Source organism: Alosa sapidissima, chromosome 4 (assembly GCF_018492685.1).
Source record: "Alosa sapidissima isolate fAloSap1 chromosome 4, fAloSap1.pri, whole genome shotgun sequence".
In the NCBI taxonomy this organism is placed as follows: domain Eukaryota; kingdom Metazoa; phylum Chordata; class Actinopteri; order Clupeiformes; family Clupeidae; genus Alosa; species Alosa sapidissima.
This window is the reverse complement of record NC_055960.1, coordinates 39795799-39816584: the sequence shown is the minus strand read 5'-3', so window position 1 is coordinate 39816584 and position 20786 is coordinate 39795799. Positions and strand designations below refer to the sequence as shown.

Genomic DNA, 20786 nt, shown 5'->3' with positions numbered 1-20786 from the left:
TACAGAATGCAGTGGCAAGGCTGCTAACTGGTACCTAAAAACTGGAGCATATTAGTCCAGTCTTAGCCTCCCTTCACTGGCTCCCAGTCCATTTCAGGATCCAATTTAAGATTCTGCTAATGGTTTTTGAAGCACAAAATGATCTGGCCCCAATCTACATCTCTGACCTCATACACATTCAGCCCGCCAGGTCTCTCAGATCTGGCAACAAAGACCTCCACATCCCCCACTCTAAGGCCACAGAGCCTTCGCAGTCGCTGCTCCACGCTTGTGGAATCAGCTGCCACCTGATATAAGAACTGCCCATTCCATCACTGCTTTTAAATCCAGGCACCTGATATAAGAACTGCCCCCTCCATCACTGCTTTTAAATCCAGGCACCTGATATAAGAACTGCCCCCTCCCCTCCATCACTGCTTTTAAATCCAGGCCCAAAACCCACCTGGACTCTCTGGCCTTCTCTGCCCTCATGTGCAATGCTTGCTTTCTGTGTCCTGCTGAATATGTTCTGGGTAACAACTTCCCACACTTCATGAATTAATAAAGCTATCAATCTATAAACTATAAATACATCTATGTATCTACATAGTACAGGACTCTTTCATATCTATATTGTTGTTAGTCGCTTTGGTTAAAAATGTGTCAGCCAAATGTAATGTAATAATATTGTACAGGACTGATATCTATATTGTACAGGACTCATATCTATATTGTACAGGACTCTTATCTATATTGTACAGGACTCTTTCATATCTATATTGTACAGGACTCTTATCTATATTGTACAGGACTCTTTCATATCTATATTGTACAGGACTCATATATGTATTGTACAGGACTCTTTCATATCTATATTGTACAGGACTCATATCTATATTGTACAGGACTAATATCTATATTGTACCGGACTCATCATATCTATATTGTACAGGACTCTTTCATATCTATATTGTACAGGACTCATCATATCTATATTGTACAGGACTCATATCTATATTGTAAGGACTCCAGACGACACCTTTCTTTCATAAGCATGAATTTACTCTAATATCTCTTTAGTCTTTTTTAGATAAAAAACAATGTAAATGCGTGTGTGTGCGCGTGCACGTGTGTGTGTGTGGTCTTTAGTAGCAGTGCTGCAGCACTGTGTCTGGTCCGTGCTCCTGGTAGTCGGCGCTGGTGACCCAGAGCGGCCGAACGCTGCGTAGAGAGGCCATGATGGCCCCGCCCACCCAGGCGGCGAGGTGGCGATGGGCAGCGGAGTGGACAATGACACGAGAGCCGCGCGGCGCCAGGCGCTCAAGCTCCAACTGCAGCCGCTCGGGGAAGCCGGGCAGCAGAGACGTCCCGCCGGACAACGCCACGTGGGCCAGCAGCTGCTTCTGCCACTGGGGGGCGCTGTCCCGCACGCTGCTGAGGGCCAGGATGTGGACGCCCGGGTGCGGCTCTCCGGCCAGCGACGGGCAGAACAGCAGCTCTGCGCTGCGGAAGCGCTCGTTGCCCAGGGCGACGGTGGTGCCGTCGGGCAGCCGGTACTCGGTGACCTCCGACCCCGTCTGCAGCTCCCGCTCAAAGTCCTGCGCCACGTAGCAGCTGTGGCTCTGGGCCTCCCGTAGCGTCGCGCGTCGCTCGCTGACCCCTCCCCCTGGCCCCCGCTGCTCCAGCAGCTGCTGCAGGTACGCAGAGAAGGCGGCGCCCCCTAGTGGCTGGCCGCGGGCGGCGTGGGGCAGGCAGTAGCCGCTGTAGACGGGGCAGACGCGCGTTCCACTCGCCCCTGCGTCCACCTGCAGCCCCGTCACCAGCCCGTAGGAGTAGAGGCTCAGCAGTGGAGCGTGGCTCACGTACAGCGCGGGGACCCCCAGGCCCTCGAACAGCAGCTCCGCCAGGCGTGCGCGCTGGACAGGGGGCGCCAGAGGGCAGTCGCTGACCAGGATGGCATGGTCCTGCGGGCACACGCCTAGCTCGTCCTGCAACAGCGCCCCCCACAGGCTCTCCAGCGCGTCCCAGTCGCCGAGCAGGCTATCGCAGGCAGGAGCGGGAGATGGAGCGGGGGTGGTGGTGGTGGTGCCAGGCCCACGGTTTCCTCTGAAGGCGCCCAGGCGGCTGCTCTCCCCTGGCGTGTAAGTGGGGAGGCCTGCGGTCGAGCGCACCACTGTGCGGGGGTGCTCCTCTCCTGAGAAGCCAGCCTTGGTGTAGGCAGAGCCAGGGTCAATCACGATGGCCATGTTGTCCAGGAAATCTGCGCTTTGTTGTCCAGCCATTGGTGGACCAGTGTCTCATCAGGAAGTGTCTTATCTGGGGTCTGGGCTTTAAACGCTGTGCTCACGCTCAGCAGATGCACAAGCGTCAGAGTGCAGAGTGCAGCTGAGCTCTCAGGGGAATCTGTCTGCCGTTAGAATGTTGCCCAACAGACATTCCGTGGGCTGCCTGTGACATCACAATGATCCTCTACTGTAACATCAGCACATGCCCAAGTTGCTATGGCTACCAGGAATGTAAGGCAGCTCCATGGCATGTATGGATGAGAGAGGATGTACAGTACTATCCATAATTAGGCAGCAGTGCATTATGGGCTATGTAACAGCACAAGACAGAGAGTGCAATGCTGGCTTACATTAGCATGTATTTGTTGGTAAATAATTGAACGCTGCCACTTATTTTTCTGTGAGGCTGTCTGTCTGTCTTGTTCATGCTTTGCCTGGCTCAGTGTGTTAGTGGGCATGTGATGTACTGTAAAGTGCTCTCTGGGGGGGTGGGGGGGGGCTCTAGCAGGAGATTGACGCATTAGGACCCCTCCAGAGATGAGTCACATGATCAGATAGGCCCAGTCCCTCCCAGTCCACAGAGAGATACTGACAGTCCATCAACTTCACAGCACAACACAGGACAACACACCACACACAGCACAGCACAACACAACACAGCACAGCACAGCACAACACAACACAGCACAACACAGCACAGCACAGCACAACACAACACAACTCAGCACAACACAACACACCACACACAGCACAACACAGAATGGGGTGGCACAGCACATCAGAACAGACAGATCTCTCATCACATCTCTCTCTCTCTCGCTCCACATCTCTCTCTCTCGCTCCACATCTCTCTCTCTCGCTCCACATCTCTCTCTCTCGCTCCACATCTCTCTCTCTCTCGCTCCACATCTCTCTTTCTCTCTCTCTCTCTCTCTCTCCATGCATTTATAAGCTCTTTTTTTCCTGCCTGTCTGTATTTCATCCTGCAGCTTATTTTCTGTATTTATTTGATTTTCTTGTTTCCTCACACTGTCCTCCTCTTCCCCTCTCTCTTTTCTCTGTCACTCACTCTCTCCTCCTCTCTCCTCATCTGTCACTCACTCTCTCCTCCTCATCTGTCACTCACTCTCTCCTCTCTCTTTTCTCTGTCACTCACTCACTCTCTCCTCATCTGTCACTCACTCTCTCCTCCTCTTTCTCTCCTCTTTCCTCCTCTCTGTTTCTCCTTTCTCATCTTATCTTCTCTTATTCTCTCTCCTCCTCTCTTCTCTTGCCAATCCCCCTTTCTTCTCCTCCTCTCTCCTCTCATCCCCCATTCCTCCCAACCTCCTTCACGGAATCTTAAGCAGAAGAGGATTTACTAATAGACCCAAAATAACAGGATTCCAGCTGTTTGCTGATAACATCCCAGGATTCACCCAGAGGAAAAATGTTTGTGTGTGTGTGTGTGTGTGTGTGTATAAGACAAGAGGAAAGATTTTATGTGAGAGAGAAATTATGTTTGTGTGTGAAAAAGAGAGAGATAATGATTCTGTGTGTGTGTGTGTCTGTGTGTGTCTCCATAGGGGGGCAGATGAGGAGCTACTCATTTCTACATGCCACAATCAGAGACAGAACTTAGATACATCACAGAAATCTAACTAACAATCTCTCTCTCTCTCTCTCTTACACAATCACATGAACACAGACACACACACAAATACACTTATATACACTCACACAAGCACACAGCACAGGCACACACTCACACGAGCACACAGGCAAGCACACACACACAAACACACACACACACTTACATACACTCACACGAGCACACAGGCACACACACACACACTTACATACACTCACACGAGCACACAGGCACGCACACACACACACACACACACTTACATACACTCACACGAGCACAGAGGCACGCACACATACACAAACACACTCACACGAGCACACAGGCGCGCACACACACACAAACATATGGCAAGCCGATTGAGCATTTATTCAGATATCTTGATATCAGCCATAATTGTCATGTACATGCAAGCCATTTCTGTCCACTAGTTAACTAGTGAGCCATTTCTGTGTGAACTAGTTAACTAGTGACAGCCAAAATGCTCACTAGTTAACTAGTAAGGCCCAAATTCTCTCTAGTTAACTAGTTAATATGTTTCATATCTTACTAGTTAACTAGTAATGCTCAGCATGTTCCCTAGTTAACTAGTTTAAAGACTTCTATATTTTACTAGTCAACTAGTAAGGTACACAAATGTTTACTAGCTGACTACTGAATGTCAAATTCCCACTTGTTAACTTCTATGTAATTTGGCCAGCCGCTTGAGCATTTATTCTGATATCTTGATATCAGGCCAACATGCAAGCCATTTTTGTCAACTAATTAACTAGTGAGCCATGTTTGTGCACACAGTTAACTAGTGACAGCATAAATGCCCACTAGTTAACTAGTGAACACATATTAGCTTCACTAGTTAACTAGTGAGAGCCAGAAATGTCCACTAGTTAACTAGTAAAGGCCAAAATCCATACCAGTCAGCTAGTTGAAGGCGTTTGGGTCTCACTAGTTAACTAGTGACAGCCAAAAATGTGCACATGTTTACTAGTGAAGGCAAAACTCCTCACTAGTTAACTAGTTGGAGTAGGTCAATGTCAGTAGTTAACTAGTGAACCATAAATGGCTTACTATCTAGCTAGGTGATGGCAGCAGGCTCACTAGTTAACTAGTTGATGCATCCTTTGTCCAAACTAGTTAACTAGTAAGGTCATAAATGTATACTAGTAAAACTAATTGAAGCCTAAATTCACGCTAGTGGCGCAGAATTAAAATTAGGAGGCGGAGAACTCTGAAAATTGAGGCTTTCTATTGGCTCCCTATGTCAAAATAGAACATGACAACCAATCACAGCGCAGAATTTCACAAAATCCCACCCACAACATTTGCATGTAGCACACAAGTTAACATGCTGCCCAAAGGAACTTTAACTAGTAAACTAGTGGCTTCAATGTGACACTTACATGTAAACTAGTGAAGGCAGAACTGCTCACTAGTTAACTACTGAAGACACAAATGCCCACTAGTTAACTAGTGAGGTCTAAAAAGTGTCACTAGTTTACTAGTGTGCACCATAACACCCACTAGTGAATTAGTGATGGCAATTTCCATTCGACTAGTTAACTAGTGAGGTGCAAAAAGTGTCACTAGTTTACTAGTGTGCTCCAAAACGCCCACTAGTTAACTAGTGAAGGCCATTTCAGCCCCACTAGTTAACTAGTGAGATGCCAAAATGGTCACTTGTTAACATGTAAAGGCAAAAATACCCTCTAGTGTACTAGTGAGGGTGTTGTAGGCCTTACTAGTTAACTAGTGGCATGTATATTTTGTTCACTAGTTAACTAGTTACACCTAAAAAGAGAAACAAGCTGACCGTTTTTGTCCACTACCCACACAGCAAAGGAGTCTGTGGCGGACCCGCCCTCAAGCCGCCAGATCCGCCGGACAGTCAACCTCCGATTTGGCTATGGGCACAGAACACAATCCGACTCCGCCAGCGCCGCCCTCAAACCGCGGCGGACCCCGTGCGAATGCGCATATCGAACGCGCCCTCTCAAGTCTGCTAACGGCTCTTTCCTCAGTTTTCTCGCTGATGGAGTGGAAGACGGCGGCGTCTGAAGGCTCACTGTAAGTATGCTCCTATATGCTTTCTTTTTGAAGTTACCTAGTCTATCCAGTGAAAATGTACTTCCATAACACAAGTTACTTACTTATCTAGCTTGCTGATATAATCCGATTAGAAATTGCTATACCGTAACGTTAATGGCCAGCTTGATGGCTGTAGCTTCTAGTGCTAGCTCATATTAGCTGCCAAGTTACACACCAGCTAGTTTCTAGGTTGCGCACGCTACTTTAGCTCACCTTTCACAGGGCTAAATCCTGTCTAACTTGAGCTTTGTTAACGTTTCATAACTTAACTCAAAATTATGTTTAAAATGAGCTAAGCTAACTTCATGTGTTTGCCTCATAGGTTTGCCTGCGAACAACAAAGTTGGCTTGCGTGAGCTAGTGTTGGCTAACGATAATGTTAACAGGAAAATTTGTTTTTTTTCTTAGTGATTATGGACTCGGGCGCTGTCTTAAAGAAAACCTAGGCTACTTTGGATGTGTTTAAACATCATTTCGTTCTGGTAGGGGGCTGATTTTACATTGGTTAACGTTACCTGTCTTGGATAACTTGAACGTTAGCAGCTGATAAGCTAATTAACGTTATAATGATATTCCCTGTCATAGCCCGATGTGAGTCGTGCATGCTCAGATGTGTTTGTTGGTTCCAAAAAGGGACTTTTTGAACTTTGTTGACAATATTTATACTTAAAACAAACTGCTTCGGGATTAGTGCCCTTATATTTTGTAAAAGTTAGCGAGAAGTCGGCTAACTGGCATACTATGGGCTCTGCTATGTGGCTGCACAAAATAAGCAGGGAAGGATTTTCGATCAGCCGATATAAAAAGTCCGTTTTTGCAGACGTTTCCTGGTTCCAAAACCGGGCTTTTGCTAACTTTTATCTAATATAAGGGCACAAATCCCGAAGCTATTTGTTTTATGTAGACATACCGCCGTCAACAAGTTCATTGAATGATGATGAATGTTTCTTGGAGTAAGATTTAATGAGAAGGGGCAGTATTTGACTTTTGCCTCTTATAACTACTTTTTCACATCTTTACATGCTTCATTGTGGAGCAGAGGTATTTCTACCGGTCAAGTATCATTGCCTTGTCACAGACCAGACGATTTTCAACGGAACTATGAGCTAAAATGATCAGCATCACACTCTCTGGATCCCGATATAAAGCTCATTTTTTAATGGAGTGTAAGATTGGTAATGTTAAATATTTGGCAGTTTCTTTCTGATGATAAAAGTAATGTATATTTATGTTCTACATCTGTGTTACAGGTCATTCACCAGTGGCTCCAGTCTGGTTTGGGGGTCTACCCTTTCTCATCCTGGCCTGCCAGCCAAGTAAAGTAAGCTATACAGTTTTACATTTGATTTATTTGACTTTTGGTCCACACTTAAAAAATAATAATAATAATAAAATAACCACATGCTTTTGTAACTGCCTTTATCAGTTCAGGATGAATTGAATGTAAATCTCAACATACAAAAATATGCTTGTCTTCTGTAATAAAATCCACCTACTTCAAAAGCTCTCTAATGAAATGCACATATTTTTATTTTAGAAGAGAAATAACTACAGACCTCTGCTGCTGATACCAGTTCAGGATGAATTGCAGGTAAATCTCAACATATAAAATGCTTTTATCAGCTTTGATAAATACCTCATTTCTAATACCCCAATGCTGGACTTTGTAACTAACAAGTAGTTGTGTCTGGGAACTGCTTTTCTGATGCCTTTTTTGTATTTTAAGGGAACAGGTCTTTGCCAAAATGTGGTCAATTCCATAACTCCTCATCACACTTACAGGAAGGCTACACTGCGCACGTAACTGAAGCATTCAGTTTGCAGAGCATCTGTTGCAACAATTGGCTTCCACTGTAGTCAATGGAACTGGTTACACCAGATGTGACGGCGTACAGTATGTTTAAAAACATTGGATTAGTCTTCTTAAACTATTTTTACACTCTGCGAACCGAGTGCTTCACTTGCGGACTCGGTGTAGCCCAGGCCTTACAGGTAGTAGATTTTGTCACAGTTAGACAGAGCCGATAGCAGCCTGCTGGCGGCGGTAGCTTTATATTCATGTAGCAGACATTCCGTTTAAAAGTAGGTAGTTATGTATAACAACTAATTTTGTTAAGGCCCATTCACACCAAAAACGATAACGATAACTATAAATAAATATCGTTCTCGTTAATATGAATGACGACGTTCACACATAAACTATAACGATAACGACATGAAGAACGATATCGTTGAGGATCACTTTCAGAGCGATTTTCACAACGATAAAATGCTAATAGCCAATCAGAACCCATCGAAATTTTAGCCCTTTATTTACTAACACAATGAGAGACTTTGTTTATCGTTGTTCAGTGTGAACGCTTTTATCGTTATGGTTATAGTTATCGTTATCGTTCTTGGTGTGAATGGGCCTTTATGCTTCTATGATTACAGATGCTGTGAGTCAGTGGTTCAACCAGCCAACAAACAGGAAAAGCTCAAGGCGAAGTCTTAACTGTCAGCAACTCTACCCAAATAAATCAGGCTACTTATTTCCCACTAAGAAAAACAGTGGTCTGGTATGAAGGTTATCTGTGTTTTGGAACATGTTCTTAATATTCATTAAATAATAATAATAAAAAAAGTTTGACACTTTATGGTTGCATTTCATTTTACCTCTAATACCTGTTCAATGTATTTAGTGTCTACGATGACCTCTCATTGAGCATTGAGGTGCGGTGAGGAGCATTGAGACAAGTTTCCACAATTGGACAGTTAGCAATTGCACAAAGGATTTACAGTTCGTAACTGATGGATAACTTGTAGGCTATTGTAGTGTAGCAGAGCTGAATTGATGTAGCCTACTGCTAGTTAAACCCCTATTTTCATACTTGTTGTTTCACAATGAAGGCATTTGGTTGTAAAATCACAACGTGCTTCACATGATAGATTTTGACTTCATGTCTTGAACTGAATGTATTAAGTCATTTGAATTATTTGTCATATTGGTTGGTACAATACTTTACATTAAAACCTAGTGCAGTCTAGGTGTTGGCCAGATAGGTTAAGCTATATATTTCTGTAGTAGTAGCTAGTTTTTGGCCATGAAATATGCCAGGGATATGGGCCAGATGAACTGCTTCATGAATGGATCCTAAACGGATCCGGGACGGATGATTAGCGGGTCCGAAATGATTCCGCGGCGGATGCCTCTCATATGACCGGGTCCAAAGCGGACCCGGGGCGGATCTGTGGCTCATTCGCGGATCCAAAGTGAAACCGTGGCGGATGTATCCATTTATGTACGGATACGCAATGGGACCGCCGCGGTGTCTGATCGGATCCGCGAACCACCATCGCTGCGGATACGCAGCGGTGTGCAAGTGGACACAGTTTCGGATCCGATTTCTGGATCCGTTCCGGAGTTCACCGTACCTCCGCGGCGGATACGTTTCGTAGTCCGTTTGCTGTCTGGGTAGTTAACTAGTGGAACAATGGAAGTCTCACTAGTTTGCATGTGTGCCAGTGAAGCAGCTCACTAGTTAACTAGTGCCTGAAACGGCTATTATGCAACTTCTAATGAGAGGGTGGGTAGAAGACTTCTATTGGGTATTATGTAAGAATCCCACCCAGTCTAAAAGTAAATTTACTGTTCATAGCCTCGCGATCAGGTCCTGATGGGTGCCCCTAGTGGCTAAAGTGACACACTGCTCTGCAACGGTACTTCAGTATAGATAGTAAAGCAGAGCCTGCAGTATGCAGTATCTCATATTCTGTCAAAATGGTTTTTAATAATAACAGGGAAACCCCATGCTTTAACAAGTGAGCTCTTAGTGATCCACACCAAAGATTCAAGGGATCGATTTTAATATTATTCTTTGTTTATTGTTGCTAGGCAACCACAGACATATATGTATCCATTCAGTCACGCTTTTCTGATTAATAACTGAAAAACAAAAGATTGTACACATTAACTGCACATGGTTTCAAAAGTAATTAAAAGCTCAAAGATCAAGAAAAAAACTTCATGCACTTCTAAGGAATTGAACCCTGGTTTCCCACATGATCTCCTGCTGCTTAACCACTTGAGCTAGTCTTGCCACATCAGCAATGCTATCATCAATGTTCATGTTACTGAAACGTTTTGTTGCTAGGCAACCATATACAAATGCCTCCAGTTTTATCGCGATTTTCAGACTAATAACTGAAAAACTAAAGATTGTAGACATTAACTGAACGAAGATTACAGCAATACACCACAACTTTGTCACTAGACATGTTATCAAAACATATTTTTATGCTCAAACGATCTTAGTTTATAAAAGTTTGCTCTTAGAACAGCCTGGACGAAGTCAGCCATGTTTTCTAGGTTTCTGAGTCCTAAATGGACCAATCAAAATCCTTGTTCCGCCTTCTTCATTTGCATGCAAGTGTGACATTGCACACTAGTTAACTAGTGGCCAATGTTATGTCCCACTAGTTAACTAGTTGCACAAAATGCCAGCCCTTTGTGTATTTATTCAAATTCCACTAGTTTACTAGTGTGAGGGGCATTTTTCTCCTGCTAGTTCATTATGGACAGTGTTTTGTCTTCACTAGCTAACATGTAAGGCTCAAAATGCCCTCTATAAGCTAGTGAAAGGCATTAATAATGCAGATATGCTCACTAGTTAACTAGTGAGCATGTCCTGTTCCATTACTAGTAAACTAGTAATGCCAAACATGTCAACTAGTTAACTAGTAATGCCAAACATGTCAACTAGTTAACTAGTGAAGGCCAATTTGTCACTAGTTAACTAGTAAGAGTACCTTTTGCATTACTAGTGAACTAGATAGCTCCAAAAACAGCCACTAGTGTGTGTCTTGTGCACACTAGTTAACTAGTGAGCTGCTTCACTGCCACACATGCAAACTAGTGAGACTTAAATTGTTCCACTAGTTAACTAGTGGACAAAAAAACGGTCAGCTTGTTTGTGTTTTTAGGTGTAACTAGTTAACTAGTGAACAAAATATGCATGCCACTAGTTAACTAGTAAGGCCCACAACACCCTCACTAGTAAACTAGTGGGTATTTTGGCCTTTACATGTTAACAAGTGACCATTTTAGCATCTCACTAGTTAACTAGTGGGGCTGAAATGGCCTTCACTAGTTAACTAGTGGGCATTTTGGGGCACACTAGTAAACTAGTGACACTTTTTGCACCTCACTAGTTCACTAGTGGGTGTTTTGGTGCACACTAGTAAACTAGTGACACTTTTTAGACCTCACTCACTAGTTAACTAGTGGGCATTTGTGTCTTCACTAGTTAACTAGTGAGCAGTTCTGCCTTCACTAGTTTACATGTAAGTGTCACACTGAAGCCACTAGTTTACTAGCTAGAGTACCTTTAGCCAGCATGTTAACTTGTGTGCCACATGCAAATGTTGTGGGTGGGATTTTGTGAAATTCTGCACTGTGATTGGTTATCATGTTCTATTTGGACATAGGGAGCCAATAGAAAGCCTCAATTTCCAGAATTCTTCGCCTCCTAATTTGAACTCTGCGCCACTAGTTGACTAGTGTGAATTTTGTCTTGAACTAGTTTACTAGTATACATTTATGACCTCACTAGTTAACTAGTTTGGACAAATGATGCATCAACTAGTTAACTAGTGAGCCTACTGCCATCAACTAGCTAGCTAGTAAGCCATTTATAGTTCACTAGTTAACTAGTGACATTGACCTACTGCAGCTAGTTAACTAGTGAGGTGTTTTGCCTTCACTAGTAAACATGTGCACATTTTTGGCTGTCACTAGTTAACTAGTGAGACCCAAAAGCCTTCAATTAGCTGACTGGTATGCATTTTGGCCTTTACTAGTTAACTAGTAGACATTTCTGGCTCTCACTAGTTAACTAGTGAAGCTAAAATGTATTCACTAGTTAACTAGTGAGCCTTTTGGCCCTCACTAGTTAACTAGTTCACACAAACATGGCTCACTAGTTAACTAGTTGACAAAAATGGCTTACATGTACATGTATATCAAGATATCAGAATAAATGCTCAATCAGCTTGCCATACAAACACACTTACATACACTCACATAAGCACACAGGCACACACACACACACACTTACATACACTCACATGAACACACCACACAGGCACACACACACACACACACAAACACACTAACATACCCGAGCACACAGGCGCACACACACTAACATACACTCACATGCATGCTCTCACATACCTACACTGAAGAATATGTACTCTTACACACTCAAAACATTGTTGTCTGATTGCATCAGAGCTATAAAATAGTAATCTGACAGACGTTCAGAACATAGCAATGTTGTAGCATATGAATGGGGTGGCTTGTAGCTTTGTCACATGGCAGTAGGCTTAGCTAAAGCTAACATGGCAGTAGGCTTAGCTAAAGCTAGTTTTAGCGATTAAAACATTTAAATTATAACAGCAAATGAACGCAACGTAAGTGACAACAGTGGTATAAGAGAGATAATGGACTCCACAGCGTTCTGTTCACACAAAGTAATGCACTTCTGAGGTTTACACATGGCGAATCAAGCTGATTCTGATTCTGAGAAAGTAATGCGCTTATGAGGTGTACCGGCCCCTCCACTGGCGTGTCGCATGCGCACATTCTGCCGTAACGTCCATTATCCTTTACTCAAGATTATTTGAAGATCCAAATCGCCCAAATGGCATCATAATCTCTCCTCCTCTATTTTCACTGGTCCCTTCTGCTTCCTTCTCTCCCTTTCATCTCTCTCCATCACTCTTCCTCTCTCTCTATCACTCTTCCTCTCTCTCTATCACTCTTTCTCTCTTGCTCCCTCTCTTTCTCCCTTGCTCCCTCTTTTGCTCCCTCTCCATCACTCTTTCTCTCTCTCTATCACTCTTCCTCTCTCTATCACTCTTCTTCTCTTGCTCCCTCTCTTTCTCTCTCTCTATCACTCTTCTTCTCTTGCTCCCTCTCTTTCTCTCTTGCTCTCTCGCTCTATCACTCTATATATCTTGCTCTCTCTCTCTATCTCTTTATCACTCATCCTCTCTTGCTCTCTCTCTCTATCACTCTTGCTCTCTCTCTCTATCACTCTTTCTCTCTTGCTCTCTCTTTTTCTCCTGTCCTCCTCCTGTCTGTCTCTACTGTCATCCTCTCATCAGTGTGGGTAAAATGTCACCCCTTGCTGGGCTAAAAGCCCCAGGCAGTGTGTGTGTGTGCGTGTGTGTTTGTGTGTGGCACACCTCACTGGGGTTCCTGCTAAAGCCAAACTCACCTTTTTTTGGGTCGGTGGTGGGGGGCTCAGGGCACCCATGTAAAACTATGGGGTATGGGGAGGGGGGGGCTTCTGAAATGGACTATGGGGGCTATGTGGACTTGCTGCCGTTGTCTTGCATTGTATGCAATTGATTAATATTGTATTATTATTGTATGTAATTGATTAATATTGTATTATTATTTTATTTAACACAATATAGCTGGTGCAGTGTGAGTGTGGTGATCACACGATGATTCTTTATTATTATTTGGTTACTTATGTATGATGTCATGCCAAATGTATGATTATTATTTGATTGTATTATGTCATGCCAATTGTACGATTATTATTTGATTGTATTATGTCATGCCAATTGTATGATTATTATTTGATTACTCATGTATGATGTCATGCCAATTGTATGATTATTATTTGATTACTCATGTATGTCATGGGTTGTCATGGGTTGTAGGCCCCTACATAGACTATTATAAAAGATAATGAATTTTCAAACCTGTACCAAAACACATTTTTATTCAAACATCAAGTCTGCCTCAAAATACAACAGAGAAATCATGAACTCAAAATGTCATTGTGGGGGAAAAAAACCAATGACTGCATAAGAGTTCAAATCAGACCTTTCGGAATAAGGATAATACCTTAACGCTAATAACAAGCCTTGCCAAAATTATGAGTCATTAAGTAAGAATACAAAATAATTTGATTTGTGTTGCTATTCTTTCTCTTAGGCCATTTTGCAGTCCTACACAGAGCCCATTTAAAGAGCTGTGGAAGTGGACTGTAATGGACTGTGGTGGCGCTACTTCATGAATCGACTGCAGCTTTCAGCAACCACTAGTGTGTTTTGGTTGGGGGGGGGGGGTCTCTTGAGGACTGCCTTCAGACCTGAGTGCCCCCCCCCCTGCTCTGAGAACACACCTGTGCGTCAGCACAGAAATGTTACAGACCCCTCACTGCCATATACACCCCCCAGGCACACACACACTCTCTCACATACACACACTCTCTCACACACACACCCTAGGCACACACACAGACTCTCTCATACACACACACATCCCAGGCACACACACACACTCTCTCACACACACACCCTAGGCACACACACACACACACACACATCCCAGGCACTCACACTCACTCTCTCACACACACCCCAGACACACACACACACACTCTCACACACCCCAGGCAGAAACACACACTCTCTCACATACACACACACACCCAGTATAAAGTACTAGAAAGCAATACTTGAGTAAAAGTACAAGTATCGTACTAGTAAAAGACTTTGGTAGAAGTGAAAGTTACCTTTTAGAATATTACTTAAGTAAAAGTCTTAAAGTATCTGATATATACTGTATTTAAGTATCAAAAGTAAATTTCTGATATTTATTGTACTTAAGTATTTGAAGTAAAAGTAAAAAGCAAGCGGTTTTATTTTGAACTTTTATTGTGAACTTTATTTTGGCTTTCTTATAAAAGCATAAAGCATATTCAGGGTTCCCATATCTTCTTACAAAGAAAAAAAACAGAAACAGAAATTTCACTTTTGTATGAACTTCAGGTAAAAATGAAAAATAAATAACTAGGGCTTACTCCCCAGGTCACCATCTCACTCTCACACACAGGCCACCTATGTCCAGCAGCTACTAATATGCCAGTCATTAGTTGAAACTGAAAAGGTGTCTGTTCATCTTCAAAAGAAGCTGGTTTTCAAAGTTGCCAGAATTCAGTGCCCGGGCCCACGTTTTCCACAGTGGTGGAGATTGGATAAATGAAGCAACATTTTTAGCTCTTACTATCCTGTAATTTTTATTAGTACCATGGTTCAACAAATGTGTAAAGGTTATATAATAATTCACTTTAACTGAGAAGTTAACAAAAAATATTCCACTATTCTAGCCTAGAAATCTAGACGCACCCTAGCGGCGGCAAATTAATTTGCTCAGCCTGTACGTCTAGTATCAAACCACAGGGATTTCTATTGGCTAACACCGTGGATGTTATTCAATCACAGCGCTCTATTTTGTTAGAGAGTCTTAAGGTGGGCTTAACAGGATAACGACAGTCCTGCGACTGTGAACAACAAGGAAGGTGGCTATGGCGAACGAAGAGCGGTTGTTTGAATCGGCGTTGGCATCAACTTTGGAGGAGTTGGACTTGTGCTTTTCTTTGAAAGTTGAGCAACACAATGCACTTAAGTCATTACTTTCGAAGAAGGATGTATTTGCCGTTTTGCCGACCGGATACGGATATGGTCGTAGCGCTGGCCTATTGCATGCCTAGGCAGTTTGAAAGACAATTCTCTGCCCGCCCCTTGGATTAAGCGAGGTGAATGGTTCGATTCCAAACTATACATTTCAATGATATAGGATGGCCCGCCAGGCTACCACTATTCCACAAGTTAAAAAAAACAGAAAGAAAGAAATAAAGAAAGCCTTTGAAATGTAGCCTATCCCACGCTTCCACAAAGAGGCATATTGAACTAATGTTTAGGCTATATGTTTTTTTGCATGGGTAGGCTATATTGTTGTTTGGTGATTTAGCCTACTCCTTTACTACACCCTTTTCTGAGCTGTGACGCCCCTCTGCTGCCCCCTACGGGCCGTCTGCCATTTTCCGTGGTGGCCACCCGGGCAGGTTGGCAGCTTGCAGTGGGGAGACTAATTAAGGGAGATTGGCCTCACCTGGCGCAGTGGGGAGACTAATTAAGGGAGATTGGCCTCACCTGGCGCCGGTGTAGGCCTATATATCATCGCGGTGTAGGCCTATATATCACTGCAAACCACTGCTATTCACTTACATATGACCAACACGCATCCATACACTTAATTTTTAACCCCTAGACATATCCATTCATTCTAGATCACTTTAAATAAATATAATTTATTTATTTTGGAATCTGTTGCCTCTTTTGTGTTGTGCCATGAGCCGGCGTAACACAAATTGAGAGTTCTCCGGAATATTTTTCTCCGGTAAAATTGTAGCGTGGCTTCATTCATATATATTTTTTGTCTTTTTCTCAGCAACGTCAACCGCTGTGCACTCCAGGGGGATATTCCATCAACCTCGCTAATGAAGGCGGTGCTTAACAGAAATAGCCTGGCTTGAACTAGCGTAGACTTTCACTTGGGGCCGAAGCCGTTCCATTAACTCAAGTTAGCGGCATCTTGGCCTTGTTTATTCAAGAGAGGTTTAGTTCAGCTTCATCTCTGCTCGTGCACGAGGTAGAAAAGTAGACCAAAACAGTAGATTGACGAAAAGACGATATATGTCGTAAAATTACTAGACGATTTCTGTTCGATAGGCAAGCGCCATCTACAGGATTTTCATCAAGTCATCAAATTTAATCGAGAGAAAAAAATAGATTGCCTACAGAAATTGGAGAATAATGAAAGCATAGGCCTACATTTAAAATAACAATGCTAATGGTTTGAAATCAATTGCGAGTTTGATTGGCTTCACTCTTGAACACATCTAGACTATACAGTCTATGCTTGAACAAAACGAGTGAATGAATAAATAGTATAAACTCAAAAACTATCTATAGCCTATGTTCTTATATTAAAAGAGTTCACTCCAAATTATTGTCTAGGTGTAGGTGGTCATAAAATAAATTAGTATCAACATAATAGCCTATTGTCTCCCAAGTCCCAAAGTGTTTGAAATAAAATTATCTGAAATGCAATGGCTTTTAATTCAATTTATGCCTAGTATTTAATCTGTGTAGCACACAGTTGATTTGACATTCATGAACAATCGTCGACTCATGAAGCAGTTTTAATTATTAGCTGCCTAGGCTACAGAATAATTATCGTTTGGCTTGCATCAGATAGTAGTAGCCTATAATATAGCCCGCAAAGCTGTCACTGAACAGCCTACCAAATGTGCATGACCCTTTATCAGCAGTAGACATATGTCTTTCATCAAAGATTATATCTAAAAATGCCATTATCAAGGTGATAAGCAATGTAGCCTTCATACTTCGTATGGGAAGCAAACCTGCGAACACGCAAGAAAGTAATTCCTTTCCTATGCCGTCTCGCTGCACGTTACACCACCACCGAACGTAAGTGACCCAGAGTAGCACGATTCCTAGAACCACACGCATGTGAAGTTAAAACATTTTTAATCGTATAATCTTCATACATTCTTTGGAGCTAGTGAATGTGTAAATCCATGCTTGGTGCACTGTCGGAAAAAAACATTTAGGCCTATTTTTGAAGTTGTAGGCTACAGGTGACGAGAGCGCAGGTTGACGGAACCATCTTTTTGGACTCGTTTTCCGACTGATTGGTTTTTTTTGCAACACAGCTTAATTTAGCTTGAAAGTTAACCTGCTACGGAGCAGGTTAGTTCTGTGGCATAAATTCCCATGGTTACCAAACTGGGATTCACGTTAACCTCATTAATGGAACGGAATTCTCACTAAAATTAGCGAGACTTATCGAAATAAGCCAGGTTTGGCCTTTAGCGAGGTAGATGGAATACCGCCCAGGTAAGAAGCAGTTGCTCAGCTTGGTCAAGAGGCCTTTCCTTCAAGCACTGTTTTGTTGTTTTCCGGGTTTATTTATTGTCGTGTTTGGTTGTTTACTACTTATCGTCGGAAACAATCCTGGGAGGGAGTTTGTTAAAACTTCTCTAAGGGGCAAGTGAGAACGGCTGCACTCATTGGAGGGCAGTGAGCCTCAAGCCTGGCACGCTTCAGAAGCGACAGGTGTAGGACAGAGTAGTATTAACGACAGGTCTGGAGTGCACGATGGTCCATGCCGGGGTAAGTAGTTGGGGGCCAAGCAGCGAAGCTGCGAAGGCACCCATTGTGTTTCTACCTTTTCCTATTATTGGGGGCCAAGCAGCGAAGCTGAAAATTGGCACAGACCATCTTCAGACCATGCCTTGTCACTTCATTTATTTCTGTAACAATTGATAGAAGCGTTCGCCCGTCACATCCAATCAAAATTTGTGGCGAAGCCGCCAAACAGGAAGTGAGCTCATATCTCAGCAATCGTTGCATGTATCAAAACCAAACTTGGTACATGGACTCATGACCCCATCAGGTGAATGCCGTCTGGTGAAAAGTTGTGAAATTTGGCACACTGATTGGGGACAGTCTCATGATTAATTTCACCAAGTTTCATACCGGCACCTTGAGCGCTCTAGCGCCACCAACAGGCCAAAGTTGGCCGTGCCTTCACGCACGTAACTTTTGACCCGTTAACCCGATTGTCAAAAATGAGGTATTGTTAGAATCCTTGGACCAAGCCGAGTTCAACGCACCCTATGACGCCATTTTCCGCCATGATGGATTTTCCGCCATTTTGGATTTTGTCAAAAACCTTTAAAAAGTTTCACGCCTCACATAGTTTGTCCGATTTTCACGAAACTTAGTATTTCGCCTGAGATAGGGAACCAATCACAGAACAGGGGGGAAAGCAAGACGATGATGAGCTATGCACAGACGCATTTGATAGACATCCGTGGCACCCAATAAACGGATCTGAGCATTTTCTTCAAATACGAGAAAATGAACGTTTGGTTCCCAGACCACGTCTCATTGAGAAGTGGTGGCGCTAGCCAGGCTAAACCAGTGCACCTTTGTGCTGATTATTTGTAGGCTGTGGCCTGTATAAATTGTATTTAGTCTGTATTGAGGATTGTGTGTACTGCTGATCTGTGTCCTTGTAACTTAGCATTAGAATGTCTAATATTGTTGAGGAGTTTATTGCTCAGCCCGCTGAGGGGATGTTAGCCTATCTCACTAAGGAGCAACTAGTGCAGGTAGCCGAGCATTATAAGATGACCCTTAGTGCTCAACAAAAGAAAAATAAGGCTCCATTGTTTAATGCTATTAGGACATTTCTTATTGACAGGGGCGTACTGGGTGTTGATAGTCCGTTACCTCTTACGCCTATGTCTGATAAAGAGGTACGAATGCGAGAAATGGCTGTCCAAGAAAAACAGATGGACACTGAGTTAGCTTTGAGGAAGTTAGAAATGGAACGGGAAATACAACAACGCCAGTTTGAGCTTTGCAAGCTAGAGCTGGAGCTTGCTGCCAAAGGAATTGCAGTTTCTGGCCCTGCTCCTGCTCCCCCCCTCTCCTCTTGCACCGCCAATAGCACCATCTGATCCAGCACCATTGGATATTAGCAAGTACATTGGGATGGTGCCACCCTTCTCTGAGAAGGAAGTTGACAAATACTTTTCCCATTTCGAGAGGGTGGCTACTTCTTTAAGGCGAGACACTACAGGTGAATAGGGTAACATTTATAATTTTTAACAAGCAGATATCACTATGAAACTTACCCAGTTGATTACTTACGTTAATATGAGAAAAAAATGTATTACAAGTTTTCTGTAATTTAATGTTTACATATGCAAATTAGGCATTATCTAATTAAATATGCGCTAATTTGCATACATTTTAAAGCAAGAAACCTGAGCATTGGATACAGCCAGGTTCAAAATTATGTTTTCATTGTGTTCAGATAATAGATGTTGAAAAATTTACAGAGGGATTTATGAATATCTACTTTAGTTATCCTGTAAATCAGAATATGATGTCAACAGCCCTAAAAAATCGATTTTTGCTATGTTTTTAGGCATAAAATGTCATGTAAGTCAGGCTAGGAGTAATATATCAACAAACCCCTCTGTAAAAATCTTCGAAATATAGTTAGGCATAAGTCTAGAAAGTTTGGTGTATGTACGTGCTTCTGAAGTGGAGTTTCCTTGCTCAGAGTGGGAGAGGAAACTCGTTTTGAGAAAATAGCTTTGAAAGACAGCCAATGAGATTCCGTTCTCAGCCTAGACTCGTCTTTGAACTTTCGCGATTGGTTGCTGATACAAAGGAAGTGTCCATATATGGATCACATAGTGTGATACAGAAAAAACAGAGCTTTCCAACGGTACTACACACAATATGTTTTAGGTCACAGTCGCCGGAGTGCATGCAAGGTTAGAATGCTAACTTTCGCTGAATTTAGGATAAATATACAGGCCCCTGGACCCTGCTATTACAGTGTGTGTTGGTAGGCAGAGCTCAGGAAGTGTATGCCTCTTTGTCTATGGAAGACATAGGCATCGGTTCCGTAACTACAGGAAGTTTGATAAACACTCCTATATTGAATTTGCTTGTGAGAAGAAGCACTTATTAAATCGCTGGTGCACTTCTCAGCACGTAGATTCCTTTCCACTACTTAGAGAACTAGTCCTTCTTGAGGAGTTTAAGAACTGTGTGCCCGATGGTATAGCTACTTATCTGAATGAACAGAAAGTGACCACTTTGGCCCAGGCAGCTGTATTGGCATATGAGTATGCATTGACTCATCGTAATATGCCATTCAGCAAGCCTTGGGACAGTTCTCAGAGGAACTGGGTTTCTTTCTGGGGTAAGTCAAAGCCTGTTGTGGCAGAGTCTAATCCTGTGTCATTTCAAAAGGGCCCTAGTATGTCAACTGAGAAACCATTTGAAATTGTGTGTTTTCACTGCAGAAAGCCAGGACACAAGGTCTCTGAGTGTCAGGCAAAGAGGAAGGATAA

The 20786-nt window shown here is 43.0% G+C and overlaps 1 protein-coding gene and 1 long non-coding RNA gene across 2 annotated transcripts; one reads left to right on the top strand and one right to left on the bottom strand.

Annotated features, from left to right (window-relative positions):
* Window positions 1–1124: 1124 nt before the first annotated feature.
* Window positions 1125–2261, bottom strand: LOC121707571 (actin-like). Its single transcript, XM_042090223.1, has one exon. It carries the CDS (start codon window positions 2259–2261, stop codon window positions 1125–1127), a length of 1137 nt encoding a protein of 378 aa, XP_041946157.1.
* Window positions 2262–5723: 3462 nt separating this feature from the next.
* On the top strand, window positions 5724–8499 carry LOC121706675. Its single transcript, XR_006031099.1, has 4 exons — window positions 5724–5955; window positions 7227–7297; window positions 7514–7567; window positions 8410–8499. It is a non-coding gene; the product is annotated as an uncharacterized LOC121706675 (long non-coding RNA).
* Window positions 8500–20786: the final 12287 nt, after the last annotated feature.